This window comes from Pseudonaja textilis, chromosome 1 (genome assembly GCF_049901715.1).
Source record: "Pseudonaja textilis isolate UNSWEBS1 chromosome 1, rPseTex1.2, whole genome shotgun sequence".
Lineage (NCBI taxonomy): Eukaryota > Metazoa > Chordata > Lepidosauria > Squamata > Elapidae > Pseudonaja > Pseudonaja textilis.
Window position 1 is genome coordinate 182,191,952 of NC_141990.1, and position 16,919 is coordinate 182,208,870.

Genomic DNA, 16,919 nt, shown 5'->3' on the forward strand with positions numbered 1-16,919 from the left:
CTAATTGACTGAGAAGTGACATTTCTGACTGTGATGGAGTGGGGAAATCGTGCCAGTCATCTTATGGCATCAACCTCTGTGAAATCAGAAACTGGTGATGATTCATCGAAAGTCTTCCACAATTTGATGCCTTCCAGAAAGACTTCATATCTGAATGGTACAACATATCTGAATGGTACAATCTGGTTTAAAGATTCTTGGCTATATGATGAATTGAGGACTATTGGAACAAATAGGACTCTTAGGGCTTGTCTGTATATTCTTAAATTGTCCACACACACTTTTCTGTATGTGAAAATTTATAATCTTTTTTGGGCAGAGCATCCAAGAATTTGGTATAATTAGGAAATTGATCATTCCATCTCTAGATCCCATTAAATCAACTGTTACATGCAGGGTGGTATTTTCAGTTCAGGACATATCCTTTATGATTCACATTATAAGAAGCTGGCCCTAAATTTGCACCAAAACTCTGGGTGCAAAAGGGCTCACTAGCAGAATGTTCTGACAATTCTTATTATGACTTTTCCCATCTCAGGCTTTAGCTTTTGCAAGTGTTTAGCTTGGACATTTGACTGTGAAGTGTGTGTTGAGGGAGAGAAAGCACGTTAGATCAGTCCCAAGCAATATCTCATATTTAATCTGCAAGCCTGCAGTGACAAAATGGTTAAGCCAGAGGCATTTGCCTGTTCTATTCACCCAAGTCTAATCAACCTAAAGACAGTGGTGACTCCAATTGGCTTCATTGGGCACAGAATGGCTACCAAGAGCCTATGTATCCTCTCCATAACTGTGAGTTGGAAGAGGTAAGTTGAGCAGACACATACATTTGATTTTAAAAAATTATAAGGAAGATGGGACTAGCTCTCAAGAGCATCAGCTACCCACTAGCAAGAGCATCAGTTACCCATATTCATGAGTTGGTTAGTTGAGCTGTATTTATTTGATTAATCAATGGTGTTAGGCTCCTTTCTATTTTGGTACCTTTCGCCTTGCCTTGTGTATTCCTCCTTGTTATTTTGCAAATCGTATCCTTGGACTCATCACATTTCAGACCTCAAAATTACTGTCAGCATTTAGGCTAAATACTGACATAAAAATGGCCTCAATAATGGATGCTTAAAGTGCATCTGTCTCCTGGCCAAGAAGAAGACAGCAAAGCCTGCCATGTCTTATCAGCTCTGGATTAAAAAAACAAGATCTTGAGATAGAATATCTGATTTCATGAAGGCCAGGCACCATTTATGTACAGTACTGTGCCTATTTTTGGAAAAATGAAGGTATTCTTCTAACATCATCTATTTATAACTGGCCTGCCTTGATACTTTTACCCAAACTATTTTATAGAAATTGCAAAATTGATTTATAGAAATATGAGATTAAATAGATCCAATCTTATGGTGAAACCATGCCAGTTTAATTTATAATATTCTGCTGGCATGGAATTTAGATAAAAAGACTGATGCAACGTATTTAATTGGGCACTATGGCAATGTAGTATTTAGAGATAGTGCCATGACTGAAAATCAGTTCAGATTCTTGGAATCAGATGTGAAGAATTTGCATTAAAAAGATTTGGAAGAACATCACTACTTTGCTGTCTCCTGTGCAGTACTTTAATTATATGTTTAAAAGATCTGAATGTCCCATTCTCTTCCATTTGCTTTACAAACCATAATTGCTTTCTCTCTTCTAAGACCAAGGTAAGGGGAGCTCAGGGCAAAGCAGTAGCATGATCTTCTTGGTTTCAGACTTTGGGGCAAAATGAAGAACAATTGGGTGGCCTTTTGGTCCCATTGATGATCAGTTCAAAACACCTCACTGAGGCAAAGCAAATTTACCTCATATACAGTAGTTTTAATTTTAAAGGAATACCTAAATCGGGTATAAAGCTACAATGAAAATAACATTTTTCTCTTCACATTGTATGTTGGATTTATAGCAGAAGATAAAATAAACCGCTTTTTCAATTCAGGAATAATGTTTTCCTCCAATAAATGAGAATTTATAATTCAGATATGTTGACATTGTAAGCTTTGTAAGTTTTTTTCTTTAATTATCCCAATGTGAGGTTCCTCTTTTTATTTAAAAAACCAACAAATGCAAATTAAAAGTTGGAAGTTACATATTAGTAACGCTGATGGGACAGGCAGCTTACAAATATCAGGCAGAAGACCATCCTATCATAAAAGGTAAAAATGATTTCCAGTTTATCTCAATCTCTGGTGAAAGCAGGGACAGGACTTTGTATCAAATTGCCATCCTCCCCCCCGCTTCTCCCTTTTTATCAGTTTGTATGTTTCCATCTTTTTAAAAATCTTTAATAAAAATTATGTATAATATATAAAAAAAGAAATTAAGAATTAAATGCTTGTCTCCTGTGATATCATCTTCCCTCACACACTATCTCCTGGCACATGGGAGTCCTCAGCTTTTTAATTGTCCAGGTAGGATGGGTAGAAACTATTGAGGGCAAAGGCATTCTATTCTCTAAGATACATAGGCTTTGGATCATTTAAAATCTTATTTGCTTATAGAATTCATTCAAACCAGTCAGCGAGAAAGCCTAACAGCTTCTGTATGGTCATCTGTAGGAGGCACCATTCTATGTATGAATATTCCCAAACTGCAGGTTCGATTCCTGATGAGTTTCACTATGCCCCAATAGTACAATGTCTGTAATTGCCAAGGGAAACAGTAAGCAGCTAAACAGTTTTAGCTTTGCTGTAAAGGTTAAAGCATAACCATTGTTCCAATATGATCAAGAGAGCTTCAAATGTTTACTGTAGAATTTAAGACTGTAATAACCACTACACCTTTAAAGCATTAAGCTAACATGTATTTTGGCCATGTCTCTTTTTTACCATTGTATACCTTAATAACTCAGAGCTGGTATCCAGATTCAGAAATTGCGCTTATCGGAAACAAACCACATTTGGATTACTTTTATGTATGCACTGAAGTGATTTAGTTCTTTGGACTATAATTCTGGAGTTAAAAGGTTTAAAATCCCGAATTATTTATAAAATTCACTAAATCTGTTTGGACTGATCATTAGCCTATCCTAATCCCAGGGTTGTTGTGATGGAGAGGTAACTACTTATATTACCTTAAACTTCTATAGGAAAGTCAAGTGTATTTTATGGTTCTGCATGCATGAGAAACAATTTGGAAGAAGTGTTTTGGACCTAGCATAAGTACAACATATTTGTGATATGCTAGCCTTTAAAAAATGTCAGTCTTTTAACAATAATTTTAATGAGTCAAATCATTAATGCAACTGCATCCTTAGTTATTTTTGAAGTATACCTTGTCCAAATAGATATGTCTGTGTGTGTGTGTATTTTAAAAGAAAGCAGACAAGAAAATAAAAAACACAGTTTTAATAGAGTAGATAATACAAGTTTTATTATCATTGACTTGTAAATCTGAGGCAATGATCTGGCAAATACAGGACTGTGGATGGTCATTGATCCAAGTACAAAAAGCAAAATTCTGAAAAATCCAAGTGTGTCAAGCAGATGGATATGAGGATGATGACAGCAGAAGAAGGTAGGCAAGCAGTAGCAGAGTTACCAAGATGGTGCTTATCTCATGTCCAGGACCTAAAAGCAGGGTGAGGCAAAAATTCCTGCCAATGGAAAAACTAACTGCCGACAAGAGCTAACAGAGGGAAAAAAAAACACCTCTCAGATTAGCTCTGATCTTAAATAAACTGATGCCAAGCCAGAAATAAGAATTAGCTGACCTTTGCACGCACACAAGTATGGAGCTGATTCTCTGATGCAAAAATCTCACGTAAATATGCTCAGTCTGTAAAAGGAGTTAATAAAGCATGGAAAGTGGGGCAGTCCAGGGCTTTGAAGGCAAAACGTTATCTCAGAGCAACTTCTTAAAACAAAGGTTCTTTTATTGAAAGGGCTCCTTTTAGCACCCTACCAACTAGGAAAAACACTTTTTGCTTTTGAATCGGATGTGCTGGCAAATACTTGGTTCAGCCAGGAATCTTGCTCTATACTTAGCAATACCTACCACAGGACATGTCCTGCATGCCATCTTAAGATGGTCAAGTCCCATCCTGTTGGCTGAGATTGATTGACATTCTAGTCCAATACTAGAAAGCACTGTGTTGTAAAAGTGTGAATTAGAACTGCTATCACAGATTCTTTTGTAATCTTTATTTCGTTTCTAACCAAGCTTGCAGAAGGGGAAAAAAATACTTATTTTCCATTTTGTAACAGTTTAGTCAATTGCTTTGGACATGTGGAAATGAAAACCTAAAGTTTCTGAAGCTGATACACTGTATTTTGAGGAATATCAGATTTCAATCAAATTAAAATTTATCATTTTTCGTATCTACTAAAGTGGGCTAGAACATTTACCAAGTATGGAAATGATAAAACCTAGTATTTGAACAGCAATATTTTTTATAGATTCAAGGGAACATAGCTTATTCCCCTCAAAATAGTTAAAACAGTGAACTAGTGTTTCTCAACTCAAAGAAACAACCAATTAAATAGCCACAAATCCTAAACTATGTTTCTAAATAGTTTCATTTTATTAAAAAGGTAACTTGTGCATATTTGAATAATTCTTCTTCTTCTTCTTCTTCTTCTTCTTCTTCTTCTTCTTCTTCTTCTTCTTCTTCTTCTTCTTCTTCTTCTTCTTCTTCTTCTTCTTCTTCTTCTTCTTCTTCTTCTTCTTCTTCTTCTTCTTCTTCTTCTTCTTCTTCTTCTCCTCCTCCTCCTCCTCCTCCTCCTCCTCTTCCTCTTCCTCCTCCTCCCACTCACAGCAACTTTCTTATGGCTTCTTCTGTTTTCAGAGACAGTCTTTCATAAATTCAAAAATAATTTGACACATAGTGTAGAAAACTTGGAATTTGGGAAATATTAGGGATGTGTTGAGGCTTGAACAGAAAATCCAATAACTGATACTATAATAACATCAACCTGGATGGATGTAGACATAAAGCATTTTTTCTAATTCTTTAGTGAATGAGCAGCATGCTCCTGCAATTTGTCACTGCCTTCAATGTGGTCATTCTTTAAAAAACAGTGAGGATGGAGAACATCCAGCTCCTCCAGAGTTTGTTGAATTATTGTTGAAGAGTTCTTGATCATTGGCCATTCTAAGTGGAGCTGTAAGGAGTTGTGGGTTCAGTAAATTCTGGACGATAGCAGGTTCTCCTTACTGAGATATGTGTGATTCAATCATAATTACCTGCTTCATGAGGTTGGGTAACTCTATCCAAGACAAGTTACTATCCCTTTGGCTTGGGTTTTATTAAGTATCCATGCAGTCACACTCATGGTGACAGAGTCTATGGAAGGTCAAATAAATTTGTAGGAGACACTTTTTAAAGTTACTTCAATAAAGAAAACTTGAGTAGCAACAGCAATAGCACTCAGACTTATACACTGCTCCATAGTGCTTTACAGCACTCTCTAAGCAGTCTATAATATCAGCATAATTGCCCCAACAATCTGGGTCCTCATTTTAACAATCTCAGAAGGATGGTAGGCTAAGTCAACATGGCAGTGGGCAGTTAGACTGCAGTACTGCATTCTAACCGTTGTACCACCACAGCTCCTGAATAACTAGAAATGGCATCTAAGTTATGGATGAAATTAGGACTCCCAATTTTTTTAAAATATTTGGATCTCCAGAATCAAAATGTAAGAAGACACATCATTACATCTATAGGCAAAATAAATATTTTTATTGGCACAATAGCCTTTTTAAAAAGGATTTAGCCCTTGGGTATATATTCCCAATGCAGTTTTCTGACATACTTCTCCCAATATTGTTACATTTTAATGAGTCACTGATTATTTAACAGAATCTTAATTTTGTTAGCTGAAAACATTTTTTTTAAAAAACATGTACGGTAGCTGATTAGCATTTAAGACATGGCTATATTCCAACTTTTGAGCATTACTGTATTAAACTGTATGTTAAGAATAACACCTGCTTCTATTTTTATTGGCTGTGGTGAATGTAGTTTTCTTTAGGACGTAGAAAAAAAGAGTGAAAAAGTTTCCCCATAACAGCAGTCTAATGCTAAGCCCATGTTGTTACATGCCACTTGTTTTGCCTTTTAAACTAGTGTTTTTTCCAGACTTCTTTTAATCGGCAGAGGAAATGGCTAAAAACCACTTCTCAATATAATTGCAGAGTAGTTCATACATTAAGTAAAACAAAAACAAAAAACGTCCCAAGAAAAACGGGAAGGATAAAGAAAGCAGAAAAATATATAAATCTTTTGTTTTCCTTTAAAAAAGTTATCTATTATACAAAGATCAGCCTTTCAGTGTAAGCATCTGTAGTAGTTTTAAGTAAATTCATGTGTTTTTTTTCTAAACTCTCTGCAAATGACAGCTTCTCCCAAGCATTCCTTTGTACAACAGCTTCTTCTTTTCTTTTTAAGTGGCACTTGATTTCCACAGCAGTGGAAACTATTATTCCAAGCTCTCAAAGTGAAACAGTTATTGCACAGTTAAATACCTCACAGAGGTCAGCGGGGATTTTGTTGTTGTTGTTGTTGTTTGAAACTATTAACAATCCTAGGCTATTTATAACCAGGGAAGGCCCAGAAATCTTCAAGTCTTAAGAGGAACACACAAATAAATATTAAGGCCTGCAAGGTAATCACAATTCTCTTGATCATTCACGCACATCAGTAAGATGAAAAGTGCCTTGATCTTAGTACATAGACCTGAAATGGGAGGACATGCAGCACTCAAGTCAATGCTGCATACAACAGCAGCCTCCTCTGGCATCAGGAGAGCAGGCAGATGCATCCGTCTACGTATCCCAAAAGGAGACATCCATAAGGTCCTCTGGATCACATGCTAAACCCTTGGGAAAAGAAACAAACACATTATGTGAAGTCAGGAAGACACATGCTTAGTTATTTAAAGCACTAGTGGGATATACATTAAACATTCTAAAAATCTATACTTGGATTCAAGAGTAGTTGCAGACAGGTTCCTTTGGAAACTTAATCAGAGAACAGGACGCTTTGTGACTTAATTTTAAATGGGAGGTTTCTACTACTCTTCTTACATTTGCTAATTTTGTTCTGGGGAATTCTGATATGTCTAGAAAATTAAAAATGGATTTTTCCAGAGTCAAGATAAATAATGATGGATATGTTTCTTTTGATGGGTAGAGAAAATTACTTTAAAGCAGCTCAGACATGTTCGGTAAAGTTATTTAAAAAAACACATTCTATTAACTGCAGTCCTTACTGAGAAACAAAGGAAAGATAAGAGACAGCATGTGTTACAGACAACATGTTTTCCAGTAGACTATGTCTCCATTCTATAATATTCCCAGGTGTGTAAGTATGCAGAAATACATAGGAAGAACCGCATCACAAAGGAAAGGCTTGTTTTATACAGGGTAAATCCAATTTCTGGTAATTTCAATCTGACATTAGTTTAGTACAGTTCTCCCCACTCAAAGAGGATTTTAAAAGTGGCCATTTAAAAGCAATGCTGACTTGGCAGGATTCACAAAGACAGAGCATAAACAGTTGAAATGTTAGAAATCTCCTATGGATTATGTATAAACCTTCACCATTTTATCGAACAGGCCAACTGATGGGCAACCAACTGAAGATCTTACCTGTAGTACCGATTCATGGCTGGGTTTCTTGTTTAGAATTAGACGACAGGCCTGGGGCAGAAACAGCTGCTAACAGCCCACTTACAATTTCCCGTCTGATTTCACCAACAATGGACTCCTTGATCTAAAAAATAAAATCAGAAGTTATTGTCTCTACAGATAATACTTTGTTTTTACAGACCTATAGCTCCCCAGCCTCATAGGTTCTGACTGGGAAATCCTTTTTTCCTCAATTTTATTCCCTACTTTGGAGTGAAGTGGAAGAGGTGGGAATCTTTTAATTCCTGCTCATTCCACCTTCACCCGTCTCAGTGGTTTCAAAATTTGGACGAAGGGTTAACGCAAAGGCTCACCCAAAAAACAGCAGTTCCATAGTGAACAAAATGGCTAGGTTTTCCACGTAGGACCAAATAGAGCACATCATTTCTTGAGCCAAATCAGTAAACACTTTTCTACTGGCAGTAGGCAACCTGTAGTCTTCAAGTCCCTTTTTTTTTCTCCAGCACTCTGAGCTCCTTGGACCAAGGCCACTGAAAACTAACAGTTGTTTCCTAGCCCTCTGAGGTAGAGGGTAGTTTATAAGCCCTAAAACAGCCATCTCACAGTTAAAAAACAAAGACACCCCCCAAGTGATGTGGCCTTGCATCCCCAAAATGTTTGATGCTGTTTTTGCTACAAAAATATTGCATGCTGATAGCTACAGAGTAATCCAGTTACACCACCAACTAGGTTTATGTAAGAGGGTAAATCACTGTGTGTTTTAATTGCCTTAGTGTATTGTACAATCCCAACTGCTATGGTCTTCAAATCATGATTAAGCTTTTTGTATGCTGTGTGCAAAGCCTAGCATAGCACCATGTGCAAATATAATGTCAGTGACTAAATTAACACATTCCATTTTCAACTGGTTCCCTTTCTCTTCTAGTTACCGTAGGAATATCCTTCCTTTGAGGCAGAAAAGCAAAGCTGGTTGCTCTGGACATGAAAGATCCTGATTGGGGACCCCTGGGAACTGCAAACAAATGCAAGGGAATGGCACCAGTTTGCTTATCCCTTTCCAAATAGTCAAGAGGAAGAGATCTCAAGGCTACCCTTTCCATATCATTTTACCCATCAAACAAGACCCATCTGACACACAGCTCTGTGCTTTTCTGCCTTCATAAAGTGCTCAATTGCCTTTACAGAATCCAAGGCTCTTAGTTCTAGCCTCACTGATTCCAGAGGCTCCTCTAGAGTAGCAGAGTAACAAGACTATGAATACACTTAATGGAAATCAACAGTACATTCTGGAATTATCATTGGAAAGGCTTTCTGAATTAGCACAGTGGGTGACTCAAGGAAGACTCAAGGAAGAGAGGAATCTTTCTGACAAGAGGCAAGTTTGTTCTACAGCCAGACTTCCTGTGTGACCTTGGCAGGAAGCTGTAAGCCCTCAGCCTTGAAGTTTGCTGGCTGGTTGAGAGATAGGTCTGCACTGTGAGATATAAGGCATACAACTTTTCTACTGGAAAGTAATCCTAAAGAACAAGCCTTGGGCCAGAAACTATAGCTGAATATATTAAAAGGACACTAAAAGAGAGGGGGAAGGCAGAGAAGAAGAGGATCACTTTCCCGTATTTTCTGAAAACCAATACTCTGCATAACAAAGGATAATCTGTTTGCATGAAATAAACCCTTTCTGCTTCTGGAAAAAGCTTATAGAAAATGGAGATGTTTCAGCACATTGACATTATTTTTCTCTAATAAAACCTCCATTACCATTTGCAACAGTGCACCAGAATGTTGAAAAAAGCTTCACAGACACTATTAAAAATCGCAGTCCTTCCTTTTACCTCAGCATCCATCGACTTATAAAAGACTTTACTCCTTTTTTGTTGTGGTTTGTTCCATTCCATAAATAAAAAGTCAGAATGTAAGTTTTTCAAATGTACAGACAGAACATATCTCGACTTCTTTATTTCATAATGTTTTTCTGTAGGAGGAATGTACTCATGTATTTTGAAGGGTCAGAAGACTTTTTTTTCCTCATTCTAGTAAAGAGAGGTCAAAAGCTCAAACGCATTACAGGCCACTCAAAAATGCTCTGAAACACTGTTTTTTTTGTATGGCCTCCACCGTGCCCCACTACAAACAAAGTAATTCAAACACACATAAGGAGACAAATCATCAGTATGTTGTAAGCTTAACATTGTGAAGAAATATCAAGAATGCATATTTATAAGCCTTCTTGCAAGAGAGCCGTTCTGTTTTGAAAGCAAACATAGCCTGGCTAAAGCTTTGGATATTTATGAGACACTCAAGTATACAGTGACATACATGGCACCCAACACCCCCTCTTCTGGCAACACATACGACATTCAGCAAGCTGACCAACTCTGGAATTTGCGAGACAGGAGCTGCACCCTTCCACCCACTTACCTGGAGAGCAACCAAAAGAGCTCAATAGGACTTCTGTACAGAAATGTATAACATGGTGCAGTTAAAGCTGTTTGAAACCCAGACAGTCCACCACCACATCTCCACTAGTAGGCACCCCTTGTATGGATCCAACTTGATGCCTTAAAGCACTTGCCCCTTAAATGCCATGACGTTTTGGCAACCTCATGTGACACCTTTCAAAACAGCCATTTTTCATACAGTATAACTTAATTATATAATAATGTCCAGATTTAAAGAAGGGCTTAGCCATCCCTGAGAAGAAATTATATGCGAGGCAGGTTGTGTTAGGTTTTATTTGAGCCTGGCCTGACAGGAGTAACCGAACAAAGCACAGTCAGAATGCTGTTAATCAGTGATAATGTGTATCACTTGTCTCAAAGTGAGAATGATCAATCTCTAAGCATGGCCATTGGGAATTAAGCTCCATAATACCAATCAAAATGTAATTCATTTAATTCATGTCTTTAGGATAGTTTGACTGTCTTCTAACTGTGTAGGAATCAGCCTGTACACAATCTGCATGAACAACCTGAAACAATCTGCTCCAATCATTTATCTTACACAAAGGTAAGGGGTACAACACAAAGCTCCCTGCCGCTCATACTGAACAGACAGCCAACCCTGTCAGCTAAGACTGAAACTATATTTGGGACAATGCACCCTTCAACCAGGCCTTTCCTGCTATCCTCAATCAAAATGACATGAACCATTGATTAAAGTCTACTCTGTGAGACTGAAATATACTCAACTAGTTACCAAAATTTCTTAGTTTGAAGGTCCTTGTAGTGACCAATCCTATTTTTAAGTACAATGAAATATTACTTATATAATGGTAAGGGCAACGACAAAGCATGTGGTTGTATGCAGCTGTGGTTGTATGCATTCTCTGGATCATTCTCTCAGCATCAGGTGGAGTAAACCTACTTCATTGCCTGATGGACTAATACTCTGGTACAGCATAACCTGTTTCAAAGATCTGAGAATTTGCTGCTTATCCAATTCTGCAAATCCTTGGAAATCTAATGATCACAACTGACCAAAAATGGCCTAACATCCCAGAAGCAGCCATAGGAGAACATAGATCATGGCTGGATTACTTCAACACTGCTGGTTTCCAATTATGTGAATATATTCTGAAACTAAGAATATAAAAGTCTTCCTTTAATTTTATTTAAACTGATTCTTGTACTTCAAAGACTTTTGGCTTTTATTCTCCATCCAAACAATAAAATTGGGTAGCTCCATACTGGGTTGAGTTAATGGCTAAGAAATATTCTTTCTCTGCTTTTAGTTAATAAGGTGCTAAGTACAGAAACAATGCAATTAGATTGTAGAATAGAAAATACAGCATTTTCAGTCATATTTATTGACTTATTAGGATATCCTTGCAACTCTTGATTCATAGAAGTTTCCACTAGAGGACCTCTTTCATTCCTTTTGCTGTTAAATTCAGCTTTCCTTCTTTCTGCACAGTTTTTCCCACAGAAACTCTGGGCTGCTACTAAAGGGGGCGGGAGACTTGTATCCACTTAGCATCTCTTAGTGGATAAACAACAATAGCTTAGTTAACTGTTACATTTAAAACAATATTCAATTAGCCAGTTGTAACTGACTAGCTGGTCAATATATTTTTTTCCGAAGATGTTCTGACCCTTTCATCAAAATCCATTTGTCCGATTTTATTCCTTTTTGCCCATTTTTAGTTACCGTTGTGGTGCAGTCATTAGAATGCAATATTGCAGGCTAATTCTGCTGACTGACAGCAGTTCGATCCTCACCAACCCAAGGTTGACTAATCCTTCCACTGTTCTGTGGTCGATAAAATGAGGATTATTAGGGGCAATATGCTAACACTGTAAACCACTTAGAGAGGGCCGTAAAGTACTGTGAATCGGTATATAAGTCTAAGTGCTGTTGCTACTAATTTTCAGCTCAGACTTAGGTAAAACCTCTGACTTAAAGGGAGAGATGGCATAAGCATATATAAAAGCAAGCACACACAATCTTCCGTGTAGCAAATCTCTGTCCTCACCTCTCGAATGACTTGCTGCAGTTCCTCGTTCTCCACACTCTTGGGCACTTCCTCAGTTGTAGGCCTAGAGGGCAACTTTTCAAGTTTCTGCTCCGCAGTGGACTTGGATGTCCAGGGCTCCTCCTGCCCGATTCCTGCTCTTGCCGGGGGAGAGGGCATCAAGGCTACACTTGCCCGGTAGACTTTTTGGCTAGGTGGCCTGCACTTTTCAGATGACTGCCCATGGGCTTTTCGGCTGGCTTGACTAGAACATACTGAAGAGGAATCAGAATGTGCGCAGTGTTCAAATGTAGATTCTGAGCCTTCAGGTGGAGGAGTGCGCATGCCGGGTTCGCCCAGTCCCAACCCCAATTCTGATTTCAGAGATGACTGCTCTCGAATAAGTTCAGAAACCTGGGGATTCAGGGAGTGGAAAGAATCACACAGTCGCCATAGCAAGAGCATAAACATAGTATCTTATTTGGGGGTCATAAATTACCTGTAACAACCTTGCACCCTAAAACTTTCATGAAGAGTAACAACACTAATAAAAATAGTAACTGGCATGGGCCCAGACTACCTGAGAAAATGCCTCATCTAAATTTACACTCATCTGTCTCATCTAGTCTGGCACAAAGAGTGTGGTATGGACCCCATCAGCTGCAGGATTTTGACTGGCAGAGTCTAGGGGGAGAGCCTTTTCTGAGTGATTTCTATGAAAATCTTGCCCCGGGAGTGGAGATTGGCTTCTGGGTACTTAGGTACCTAGGAAAATCCTGCTTTCTGAAAATTTCCAGAAACTACTTTCCTAATGACAAGGAACTAGTCAACTCCAAGATAGCACTTGGTCTTAAGAATGGGGTCCCATAAGAAGCCTGAAGCATCTTTTTATATTTACAAGCGTCAACCACTAACTCTGCATTTCAATTCTGATGATTTTTTCAAAAAAATATTTTCGTTTTATCTTTTATCTTCATTATTTTACAAATATTTTATAGTGTTTCTAAAATGATCCAGGATTTTCTGTAAAGTTAATTTAAACAAGAATGAACATCCTATTTTGTTATGGAGGATTTCCCAACTTTGTTGGGGAAGGGAAGGAGATTAAACTCAACAAGCAAAAATCACATGTCCCTATTCCTTCAAGGGAAATCCTTGAAGGATTTCAGCCTCTAAATCAAGGGTGTCAAACCCAATCGCATCACGAGCCGTATCATGATGTATCAGGCCATATTGTGATGTATCGAGATGTTTTTTGCCTTTGCGGAGCTGGGGTGGCCATAGTCTGTGTGGGCCGTATCCAGCTCATGGGCCCGCCAGTTTGACAGGCCTGCTCTAAATCATCAGATACCCATTTCCATCAATACTTATCTTCATTATTTATTTACCTGCTTAAATTAAAACTGAAATCAAATCGAACAGCTTGCTCCCATATTCTGAGCTGCATGTACACACCCATGACATTATGCATAGTCCTACTTATAGCAATCCCCACCCCAGAATCAACTCTGATTACTAATTCTGCACATTCCTGCTTTGGTTATACAAGATTACTTACTGGCTCCATCACATTCAACGGAGAAGGACATGACAAATTATCAATGCTTCTGCTTCCATACATGCCCTGGAAGGGAAGAGAAAGGAGAGGAAGATTAAACATTGTTTAATTGCCCATGCATTTTGAGATAAGGACGATCAAAAAAGCATTATATGGGTAATCCTTGCCTTCCAATCACAACTTTCAAAATTTCCATTATCAAACAAGACATTTGCCACAGTTAAGTGAAACACTGCACTTGTTAAGTTAATAACATGGTTGTTAAATCTGGCTTCCCCATGGATTTTGCTTGTCAGAAGGTCGCACAGGCAATCACATGACCCTGGGACAATGCAACCATCATAAATTACATGCCAGTTGCCATGTGTTTGATCATGTGACCATGGGGATGCTCAACGGTTTTAAGTGTGAAAAAATGATGTCACTTTTTTAGTGCTGTAAATTTGAATAGTCACTAAACAAACAATTATAAGTTGAGGACTACCTGTAATGAAAAAGTGCAGCCTGTTTTAGAAATTAAAAGGTAATTTTATAAAGATAGTAAGACAGGAAACTATTTAATACATCATGAGCAATTAAACTGTCACCCACTCATCCCAATCACCACTACCCCCAATCCCACCCCACCAAGTTCTTTCATCTGTCTCATATTTGACTGTTTCTCTTCTAGGGAGGAAAAAAAACCTGGCTGTATTGAAGGTAACATTTGATAAATGTGCACTCCACAGATTTATGCTATCTATAACAGTTTAAGTTGTCCATCAATGAATCGTATTTTCTTTAATTTCTTCTGGTTCCCTACATAAAACTTTCTTTGCTCCATTTTTCCCACATTAAGGATCCAGCGAACTTAAGAGAACTAGACTAGCCCACAAATTAGTTATTGAGTAACAGAATGAGAGGCAATTCTAATACAGTAACACATAACTGATAATAAAATCGAACCATTAATGATCTTAACAAATTTAGATTATGTCTACATCGGGATTTCATTATTTTAACAAGAAAGCCGCATATCTGCAGGAACTGGGCCAGCATTTTACCAGATTCTTCAGCCTATACCGAGAGAAAAACAACCGTAGGATGAGTTAGACTTCCAGTCTTCCAAATCCCTCAAGATTTATACGTGAATCTGCACGTCTTCCTCATCTGTGCGGGTTGCCCAACATTCCTAATATTATTTCGTATTATGCCTCCAGCCAATGTTCCCAATATTAAATTCTATTAAGCTATGAAACGCAGATCCACCTGCTCACTCTCTGTATCCCAAAACAAATTGCTCACTTCATCAGCTGCACAGACTGGAGGCATAATAAAAACTGGAGGTAGGAGCATAAACCTTACTTCCCACCTACACTGCAGCTTTACTTTTCCTATGGAGAAGTTACCCTGAAAGTATTCTTTAGTTGGATAGAAATTGCGTCTTTAATGAGATCGGATTGAGACAGGGCTTCTTCTTGTCAGGCAGCAGGAAATTTGTACCTCTTTGGGTAGAAACAAACAGGCTAATATCATGTCCTTGCTTTGTACTGAGCAACTATACATTTTTGATAGACACAAGATGCTTGAGACAATGACCAAACACAATACCCACCATGAAGGTTTGTTGTCTGTAAGGAGGTGACTCATGCATGCTCCTAAGCTGCTCTTCGAGAGCAAGCAGACGTTCCTCTAACTGCATTTCTAACTCCTGAAGCTCCATTCGAACTGATTTCCTCAGAGTTTGGAGCTGGTCAGCTTCATATCTAAATCAAAAGAGTTTTCTCATTGTATGGACCATCATGAAGAGAAATACTGATAATCATCTAAAACAGTTGAGGAGCCTTAACTCACGGAACGTGCCGATTATAGACATTCACAGGAAGAGATCAGTGAAAGAACAGGAGTTGGTCCTATTCTTTCAAATGGGTCCAACCTACCTAATTATAACAGACCTGAACTTTTAAATTTGTTTAAAAAAGCTAAATATTTAATGTTCAGTACTGTATTTGCCTACAGTATGTACAAAGACATCATTTTCTACAGAGCAGAGTGATCTAGAATTATTTTTATAATGCACTGTCCAAGGTAAAGGTACATTGATAATCATGACCTTCCAAAAATCTTAAATTAGAAGTATGTTTCAGAACATCACCAGCATTTCTCTCTACCCCAGATGACTGCACTGAAAAAAGGATGAAATGCTGATAAGAGGAAATGATGGTGCAAAGTGGATGAGGCCCCATCAAGGACACAGAGGTAATGTCCAAGACTGTTTTCATTTCATGGATTGTTTTTTAGAAGAATTTGGGCGGAGGGAGGCTTATTAAGAGCTTACATTTAGAACTTATGCTACATCTGTATACAGATAGTCCTTGAGTTACTGAAACAGCCTGGGAGAGGCCCGCAGAGCACCGAACAGAGTGTTGGAGAGCAGCATCTGGCTCTTTTGGCCTGCAACAGGCTGGGCGAGGCCTCTGGATGCCTGAACGCGATTTCTGAGGGGTGGATCTGCCCCTCAGAAACTCCATTTTGGCTAGCAATGTGCCAGGCAAGGACTCTGGATGCCCAAACGAGGCTTTGGAAGGGAGGATCCACCCCGAGAAGCTCTATTTCAGCTGGCAACAGGCGAGGCCACTGGACGCCCGGAGCTTCTGAGGGGCGGATCCGCCCGAGAAGCTCCATTTCAGTTGGCAACGTGCAGGATGAATGTTGCAGAGCCTCTGCGGTTGTTCATAGGGGCAAACAACTTCCGTGGTGCTACAAGATTTGTAGTTTCAGGCCATGTTCACGAACGCTAGGGTGCACTTTTCACCTATCTTTGAACGTGCGCTAAGGGAACCCTCGTAACCTGGGGATTACTTGTAGAAGGCATGTCGCCAATTTTCAGTTATTATGTCAGAGGCGGATTCAGGATTTGTACAACAGAATTCAGGAGCTACATAAAAGGACTTTTACCTTCCACAGCCATGATATTTATCACAGTAGTCAAACAATCTACCAGAACTGATATTAATGCAAGGCTAAAGGAACTTAAAGAACATAATTTTCAGAAAGCATTTGAGGTGAATGTAATTCAAGTACCAAGTATAGTACATGACAGATACAAGAAAGAGAGTTGACCATAAATTGTGTGGTGAGAGAATGTGCTGGATTAAGCAATTGCACAGATGTATTTTGGCACATAATCCAGGCAACATTTTTGACCCTTCAGAGGACGTCTGGAGAAATAAATCGGATTTGATACTATTTTGAAGGGTTTCAATGCATAATGGAGCCAACTTAGTATATCTCAACAAAACT

The 16,919-nt window shown here is 38.4% G+C and overlaps 1 protein-coding gene across 8 annotated transcripts in view; it reads right to left on the reverse strand.

The window, feature by feature from the left end:
• Window positions 1-5,700: 5,700 nt before the first annotated feature.
• Window positions 5,701-16,919, reverse strand: part of ITPRID2 (ITPR interacting domain containing 2) — a 66,501-nt gene continuing 55,282 nt past the window's right edge. For all 8 annotated transcript variants that reach the window (XM_026696955.2, XM_026696953.2, XM_087919857.1 and 5 more), the window contains 5 exons: window positions 15,232-15,382; window positions 13,638-13,703; window positions 12,101-12,493; window positions 7,630-7,753; window positions 5,701-6,858 (listed from right to left, as the gene is read on the reverse strand). In XM_026696955.2, the coding sequence (XP_026552740.2) occupies window positions 7,643-7,753; window positions 12,101-12,493; window positions 13,638-13,703; window positions 15,232-15,382 (721 nt within the window). In that variant the 3' untranslated portion in view covers window positions 5,701-6,858; window positions 7,630-7,642. The remainder of the gene's footprint in view (window positions 6,859-7,629; window positions 7,754-12,100; window positions 12,494-13,637; window positions 13,704-15,231; window positions 15,383-16,919) is intronic.